This window comes from Marmota monax, unplaced genomic scaffold, assembly GCF_021218885.2.
Source record: "Marmota monax isolate L192 unplaced genomic scaffold, Marmota_monax_Labrador192_F-V1.1 WCK01_AAM20220418_F8-fsc00069, whole genome shotgun sequence".
Lineage (NCBI taxonomy): Eukaryota > Metazoa > Chordata > Mammalia > Rodentia > Sciuridae > Marmota > Marmota monax.
The window spans coordinates 7,861,914-7,870,394 of record NW_026695243.1 but is presented as its reverse complement, the minus strand read 5'-3'; the positions used below and the strand labels follow the sequence as shown (position 1 = coordinate 7,870,394).

The following is an 8,481-nucleotide window of genomic DNA, read 5'->3' as shown; positions in this document are numbered from 1 at the left end:
ATTTAAAACTGTACCCCCACTCCAGTCTTCCCTATACCTCTTACCCTGGTTCTTTACATATATCTAGTCACCTTCTATTACTATATATTTAAACTATGCCTCTTTTTTCTCCCTCCCTAGCTTACTCCCAGTGTAAGCACCTTGGGAGCAGATTTGTTTTTCCCTCTTTCATTCACTGCTATATTCCAAGTGCTTGGTATATGTAGGTTCTCAATACTTGTTAAAGGAATGAAAGAATGAAGTGAATGAATGGCATTCAGCTTGGCAAGCTCATTCTGATCCCTCAAACATTTTAAGGTCCTTTTTTTAAATTACATAAAGGCTTCTCATTGTGTCACCATTTTCTGACACAGCATGCCACTTATTAAACACCATGCCTTTGTTCAGCCTATTCCCACCTTCTGCTCATCCTTTAAAACTCTGCCTACGTATCACTTCAGAAAACATTCCACAAACAACCTCCACACCCCCCCCACCAAAAACCTAGTCTAAGTGCCCTCTCAAATACTTTTACCAATTTCCTCTAACCAGCTCTTGTCATACTGCTTCTAATGACTTATATGACTTCCCCAGAGTTCATGAGCTTCATGAGAGGAAGGCCTGTGTATTGTTCACTGTTGTCTCCCCAGTGTCTGGCATAGTGCCTGGAACATAGTAAATATTTGAATATGTGAATTGTTGAATCCATGACTCAGTTCAATGACAGTTTCTTATGGTTCTTTTGGGTACCTCCTCATCCTGTACTCTGTATTGTGCAAGGCCTTCATTCCAAGGAGCTGGAAGCAAAGGGTTGGAACTGGCAACAGGGCTACTCAGCCTCCCAGATAATTACCCTTAAAGATCTCAATAAAAACAGGGAAAAGATGGAGGAGATTCTGTCATTTGGTCTTAACATTTGTCATGTTAGTTGTGTGCTTTTGATAAACACAAAAGCACCTTCTCAAGGACACCATGGAATCCATGACAAAATTCATGCCTGACCTATGCTTTAAATGTACCTTAAACAAGGATCTTTGTTCTCTGCTTAAGTACCTTTATCCACAGTCCAGGGGTTGAAAGGAATCACATGAAATGCTGACCCATCTGAAATGGATTTAAGCTCCTGTACCACATGGGGAGTATTTTTATTTCCTCTACTCTCTCCATCACATACCACATTGAAAATAAAGAGACACAAACAAGTGGCTCTTTGCTTACAGGTATAGAGTATATTTGGAGAATGCTATGCCTCACCTGCATGTTAATATAAAGGGTGATTGACAGTCTTCTTCAGGGGGATGTAGAAAAAAAACCTCCTTTTTGTTGGAATGGTTATTTTCCTGGGTAAACTGGTGCCTTCTGCTGAGCTGAGAGTTGCGACTTGGGATAGATTTTCTGGTTGGGTGACCCAAGTCAGTTGACAACAGAATTTGGAGCAGTTTTATGAGTGGCACAGTCCTTAAGGTTGGCTGGACTGAAGGGCGTTTTGCTGGAACTGTTGGTGAAGGCACTGAGGACATCAAGGAAAGACAAGTGCTCCTTCTCAGTAGGGGGAGGCAGGGCCATGGGGTTCTCTGTTTTCTTCTCCAACCTAGCTCCTCCCACGCGGTCTTTGGTGTGGGTTGGACCCTTCTTAACCTCTTTTGTCCTGGATCGGGTCACTTTCTCAGCCTTAGATGGGGAAATGGGTTCCTCATGCCTGTGAGCTTTCACTTCAGGGTTAATCCAGTGCGAATAGAGCTTCATCGTATTTCCCAAGTCAATTTCTGGAGCTCCTGGAAAGGTGGAGCTCTTGTGAATATGGGTTGCCCCTACCCAACCCTCCAACTCTTCGCCCAGGAATGTGTGCCCCTGAAAACTCTGGCCCTGCCCAGGTTCATCCTATAAGACGTGAAACATTTGTCCCTGCAAAGTTTGGATTTGAAAAATATAGTCCATTAAAATATTGGACTTGCAAAATTTAGCCTAGCAAATTATGGCCCAATAAGTTGGCACACTATAAGTTCTGACCCTTTAAGGCCAGGCATTCTCAGGAATCCTCATTTGGGTGAGATCATTCAGCTTAGTCTAATAGCCGTGCAGAACATTTTTATCTGGTCTTTTTGTTTCCAAGGAATCTCTGAGAGTGCTCTGGGAACTCAAGGTGAGAGAGATGCAGGTGGAACAGCTGAGGGTGGAGCTGGTGATTCTAGACATCCAGATAAATCCTTGCCAATCCCTACTCACTCAAGGCAACCATCTTGGCTAAAGTTTAATTCTATCTGAAAACAATCCTGGAGATACATTTGAGAAGTCAGGGACTCCGGGGTTCTTCTTAGAAGCTCCCTACTGGCCCTTGAACCTCAGCAGAATGGATGCTTGCTCTGATTGGAGAAAGCCCAAATACCACACCTCCCTCTCTCTGATTCTCAGTTGCTTTGAATTTCACTGGGTCCTCTGTTTTCTCTGCTGAGGTAGGACACTCGCAAAGGCCTCGGCTAAGGACTCCAGAGGTTCTCCAGCTATGCACAAAACACCTGGGCTTCTGTCATGTCCACACAGGGCTGTAAGATCTCAGAGGCACAGTGGGCTGAACCCTGGGGATGAACCATGGCTGAACCTGACCTGGGATTAGGTTGCATTTGGCTCTGCTGCACTATATTTCAAGTGCAATTGCAAGTTCTTCTTTTAAGCAGACACATTTTGGATCTGGGGCATGTGAGATGTCTGGTAAGGTAGGGAATTCCTAGAGAAATGTTTTTGTTTGGTTGTTTAGACTCCTCAAGGTCTATGTGGAAATATTCTTTGAAATGACCAAAAATTGTTCCTTGCACTCCTTTGTTTTATGGGACTTCCCCACATGTATCCCTAAGAATTTCTGAAATTAAACTTTTTTGTGTGTGTGTGGCATGATGGGTGCCTTGAGTAATTGGGGACTGTCAGGGATCCATCTGACATTATAAAGCCACCACCTCTATTCACTTGTACTTTGGCCTGGAGTACCTGTACAAGTCTTATTGGTACCTCGAAAGTGTGGCCCAAGACTTCATATGTTGCTGTTCAAACAAGGTTGAGTCAGAGATTCTAATGGGCCCAAGCACCAACTCTGCGATTGTAGATTAGCTACTGATTGCTGGGGCCATAGCTCTGGAGAAAGCAGCAAAATAGAGAGCAAGCAGCCCTGGCAGGAAGACAAACTTGTTTCCAGTTAGATTCTCAGTGGCTCTCTGAGACAGGGCCCAGGCAGCTCAAGGTCATCAGTATCTGATGAGAACTGGCCAAGGTCTATCAATATTCAGGGAGTCACTTCCTGACCTGTGTAGGGGCTGACAGCTGCTTCCAAGTTCTAGGGACTTATTTTCCAGAGGACGGGGAACCAACTTGCTGCCAGATCCCCTAGAATGTTGAAGATCCAGTGATTTGAGCAAGGATCACTAGACCAAGCATATCTTTCCACATTCGTAATCTATGTGCAACATTTTTTAGCCTAAGCAAGCAACTGTGGGCTGGCACTGCTGCCACAATGGATGGCTACAGGTGGCTGCAGGCTGAGGGCATGGCTGTGCTGCTCCAGGGCAGGGGCTGCTAGTCATCAGGGGAAAGGAGAAACTGGACAGATTGATAAATCTTTGGAAGAAGGCTCCAGCGTGGTAAACCAATCATTTTAACTACTTAACCAAATCAACTATTTTAACTGCTTCTGAAAATGGAATTCCAGCAGCCTGTGGGCATATTCCAGGACAATGCTGCCACCCTCTGGAGGACTAAAACGGGAGGGTCCTAGGTCTGGTGGGACAGGCTGCAACATATCTCAGGGATTATATTGTGTGGTTCTCTGTAGATGACAGAGAGCTCTGGACAACAGATGGCAAGTCTTCAACGGTCCTGGAGCTGACTCTATAGCAGGTGCTAAACAAAAACTGGGCTTTTTAATAATCGAGTGGAAAAAGCCAAATTTGGGAATGTGGGGAAGAAGCTGGGACTACTAAAGTGGAAAAAATTTTAGGCAGCACAGAAACAAGAGAGAAATTATTGACTAGAAAAGGACTAGGGCTCCCCTGTTGTAGAGAGATCTCTAGAGACTAGGAACTCATTGTGCATTCCCCAGGTAATGGAGAGAGGCCACTTAAAAGCTGAAAGGTGGGAGAGGGTAGGGCCAGAGCGAGGGGATGGGGTTTGAGATTTGCTCAGGTGATATTTCTGCTCTGTGGTGGACTGGCTAGACTCCCATGAGTCCAGAGTCGAGGGGATGAAAGCCTATCTTTTCAACAGACACCTTAGAGGTAGTATTCAGAATGAAAAGGAAAAAAAAAGTTACTTGTTTGTTTTCCAGGCCTTGAAAACACTGGGAGAAGTATAAGCTGGGAGAAGTACAAGAACTCCCCCACAGGTCATGGGGCCCTCAATGTGGAAATACATGCGTTTACATCCTTACTTAAAGAGGTACCTAAGGGCCTTTTGAACATAGGAACAGCATGTGAAGGGAATGCAAGGTTGTGGGGTATTGTCTTAAATTCAGGAGCTCCTGGTGAAGGGAAAGAAAGGGAATATAGTATTCAAGGTCTGCTAACCTTTGTTCTTGGGGACAAGTGCAGAGTTGTGCTTCCTTCTCTCCTTCTGGTTCACAGGAATCTTAGGCTCCTCAAGGCTTGAAGAAGACAGAGCCCCTGCATCCTGAGGCTTTTTTGGCACTTGAGATTTCTGCTTTTGCTGGAGGTGGTCAGGTGGACACTGGCTGTATCAGTTGACTGGATAGCTGAATGAATTAAAGGTTTCTGACCCAATTGTGACAGACTGGGGCCAGATGCCTGTGAAAACTGTCTGGAGTCCAGGGAATCCTGCTCATAAGACACACCTGATGTGGACAATGTGTCTAGGCAAGCAGAGCTCTGCAGTGACCCCAATAAAGAAGGGGAGATCTGGTTGTTGTCACACTCCAGCAATTGCTGAATGTCCAGAGCTAGAGAATTACAGATTTGGCAGCCAGGATCTGCACACAGGAGCCGCCGTATACTTTCCACCTGGGGAAGCCAGCCGTGGCTGGGAAGGGAAACATGGCAACTGTTAAGGATGGAGTGACATCCGCCTCTTTGCAAGAATGGGCTGGGGATTGCTGCATCCACTCCCAGTCCTACAAGTCCTATACTCTCTGGCTGTCTACTCCTCTGCTCTTATTCCTAGGAAATGCCATTTGGCAAGGGATGATGAACTGGGCTAAGGTTCTGGGGCAAGCTCTCAGACAACCTATGGAAGGGCATAACTCTCAGAGAAGATGGGAAGCTGGGATCAGTTCTCTGCTGACCTCAGTGAGAAGCTGAATTGAATCAGACAGATGGAGTAGCTAAGTAGTTAGTTGATGGGACGTCACCAGAAACATCATTAGGTAGGACCAATATTAGTTTCATTTGTGGTAAAAAACAAAACAAAACAAAACCTGAAGTCCAGGATTCATTACATCCAAACTGTAGAAAATGAGGTTCTCACTTAGAGAAATATGGGATACCCCTGTGTCCATACCCAGCATTTGTTAGCTATCAGTCCCATTCTCTGGAAATCTTGATAGGATAAGACGATATATTCCTGTTTGAGTGGTCCCAGGAACTCTCCTCCCTGAAGACAGACCAGAGGATGTAATGTCAGCAGGGTCCAGGAAGACCCAGGGAATCTTTCCTTGAAAATGTGTAGCTCTAAGAAAATATAACAATGATGCTGTCTTTCAAAACCCATTCTCTTAATGGGATAATTTGTCTCATGGCTGAATGCAACCCCACATAGTGCCTTTTATGACTTATACACTGATCAAATCCTGAATTGCAAACTACAGTGACCCTAGCAAAGAGTAGAATTGGATGACTCTGTTCCCTTCCCTTCTGAAATGTCTGAAACCCTGTTGGCCCTGACAACTCTAAATAATTAAACCAGCCTCTACCATGTATGTCTCTTCTCAACCATTATTCCTCTCCTCATTCCTGCTCCAACAAAGGCCAAGAGAACATTACAGTTCAGGCTGGGAGTTTGGAGACTGCAAAGAGCAAGAGATCACCTTTTCATGACAGAGAGCAGCTTCCTCAGCTTCTCAGCTTCTTCCTGGGAAGTTTTCTTAGCTGAGGAACCAGGAGACAGTGTTAGGTAGAACAGCAGAGAATTCAGGGACATCCTATAAGGAAGCTAAAGGCTTTTGAATGAGAGGAGACTGAAAACCCCAATGCTCTTAAGTCAAATCTGTGTGCAGCTTAACCATCTATAACAACATGCTCTCCCTAATCTTGTCTGATCTTTACAACCACATTGAGTGGACAAGATCACTGGTGCTACACCCACTTTATGGAGAACAAGACTGAGAGATGAAATTATTTCCACAGGGTTATAAAACTAGTAAATGACACAGTTAATGACATCTGTCCTACATTTTCATTCTTAGGAAGGTAAAATAGAATTTTGGAAGGTTCCTATGCTCTGATTTCCCACCCATGCAGGTCTTTTGTTAGCAGTTGCCACTGGGGGTATTAAAGGCTGCAGTGGTTAGAACACATGGCTTCTGGCACCAGGGATCACAAAGGCTCTATGGGGACCTCAGTCACAGTGGAGTGGAAGGGGCTTTACCTTTTGATGTTCTATCTTTAGACTTTTGTTTGACTGCTCCGTGATGCTTAAAGACAAAAACATTAGAATGTGAAGTTGGGTCACCATTTCCTTTCTCATGTCTAAAATGATACAAAACCCATTAGCATTTCTCAATATTTTTCTGTATTCCATTTAATACTCTTCTGTCATTCTTTCACATACACTATCTTTTTTACCCAAACTTTTCCCTTCTATGCTTATTTCTGACTCACTTTGAAGCTCTTCCAAACTCCATACCTTCCACTCCTATTTCATGGACAAATTTTGTGGGGAGTTCAGGATGAGATAGAAGGAAAAGTGAAGAGATTAAAGGATGGTGGTGAAGGTCCTAAATGGCCCCCAACCAGGATAATGACCCAAATTGGGAGCTGTTCTGGGATCCAATGAGAAAACCCCCATTAAAAAAAATCAAGGGGCAAGGATATAAGAGAAAATGAGGGGATAAAATCTTCTTAATGGAGGCTTATCCATTCGTTTATGATCACAGTATTTCCCTACCTGGCAACAGGTTTCATTAGGTTCTGACTTTAATTTTTGGCGCCCCTTTTTCACTTGCCAAATAATTAATGCAATAATGAAGATGGATCCATAGGTATAGAAGGGATATCCCGCATCCCATACAACAAAGGCAGGAATCAACATGATCTAAACCTCACTAGCCATCCCTCTTCCTAGGTTTCCAGGGTCTTGGAACCTAATGCCTCCAGATTCTAGGCATTGTCACCTTTGCCTCACAGATGGATCAAGACCAACAGACTACATCACAAAGCCTTCCTGTTTCACAAAGCAGGTACAGCATCACAGACTTTCATCTTACAGAAACTCATTGGTGATTCATTGTTCAGATGAGGATGTCTAGTTATCTATATAGGCTGCAGAGCCTGGGATAAAAGATACCAAGTTCGATAGCAGCATACACTCTTCTAGCTCTCTCTATTCCCTGTATCCTGATGCTCAGCTCTCTATTACTACAATAGTGTGGAAACGATTCACCAGATAACACGTTATGCATACTATATATACTTTAAGAGAGTGGCTAAGTCAGAGAAACGAACTACATTATTTGTAACTGGGACAATAACTAAAAAAATACACACCAAGATAGGTCCAGCATAATAATTGTTATGTCTTGGAATCATATTTTTTGACCTCACGAGCAATAAGAGGTATCAATTATCAAGAAGTTCAGAGCCCAGTGTGGTGGTGTATACCAGTAATCCCAGTGGCTCAGGAGGCTGAGGCAGGAGTATCGCAAGTTCAAAGCCAGCTTGAGAAACTTAGTGAGACCCTAAGCAAGTCAGCAAAACCCTGTCTCAAAATTCAAAAATGAAAAAAGGACTGGGGGTGTTGCTCTGTGGTTAAGCACCCCAGGGTTCAATCTCCAATAGGAAAAAAAGTCAGGAAGATCATGTCAGATGTTATCAAAGAAAGCATGAACCTGCCGTCCTTTCAAAATATTTCTGAGAGCTAAAGACCCCTCCAAGGCCTGGTGGTCCAGTATGAGGTTAATCGAAAGAGATCGTAAATATCACCTTCCACGAAGGCACATGAATAAGGCTCATTTTGGGAGCTCTTTCCAAATCTTTATTTTCCAGAATTGCCTCTACAGATCTTATGGTATCTGGCTTATTCATAGAGATAGGTTATTGGCAAGACTTTTGATTAAGTGGTTCTTTGTGGAATCTGCCACCATTAGAATGTTTGGCTGAGTGTTTTATGAAGATCTGAATTTTCATAAAAATTTAGGCATGGGAAAGATTTCCTCCATTCAATCCAAGTACCCCACCATTCCTATATCCACTGATTCACATATGAATGTTAACTTTATGGCTCCTGGCAACATGATAGTATATCTCCAACACCTCAAGATTTCTGAATTTCCTTGAGAAGTTCTTGCCT

At 43.7% G+C, this 8,481-nt stretch overlaps 1 protein-coding gene across 1 annotated transcript; it reads right to left on the bottom strand.

Annotated features, from left to right (window-relative positions):
• Nucleotides 1-1,024: 1,024 nt before the first annotated feature.
• Nucleotides 1,025-7,224, bottom strand: Spata31f3 (SPATA31 subfamily F member 3). Its single transcript, XM_058578106.1, has 5 exons — nucleotides 7,081-7,224; nucleotides 6,562-6,607; nucleotides 6,002-6,062; nucleotides 4,892-4,998; nucleotides 1,025-1,751 (listed from the first exon to the last, which is right to left on the bottom strand). The coding sequence occupies exons 1-5, from the start codon at nucleotides 7,222-7,224 to the stop codon at nucleotides 1,393-1,395; spliced, it is 717 nt and encodes a 238-aa protein (XP_058434089.1). The 3' UTR covers nucleotides 1,025-1,392.
• Between the last annotated feature and the right edge of the window lie 1,257 nt (nucleotides 7,225-8,481).

Excerpts from the sequence above, each read along its gene's own strand:
- Spata31f3 (XM_058578106.1), bottom strand. The coding sequence starts at position 7,224 with ATGTTGATTCCTGCCTTTGTTGTATGGGATGCGGGATATCCCTTCTAT. Across the intron at positions 6,608-7,080 it reads CTAATGAAACCTGTTGCCAG|CATCACGGAGCAGTCAAACA; the intron begins GTAGGGAAATAC and ends TTTGTCTTTAAG. Across the intron at positions 4,999-6,001 it reads CTGCTCTCTGTCATGAAAAG|CCACGGCTGGCTTCCCCAGG; the intron begins GTGATCTCTTGC and ends TTCCCTTCCCAG.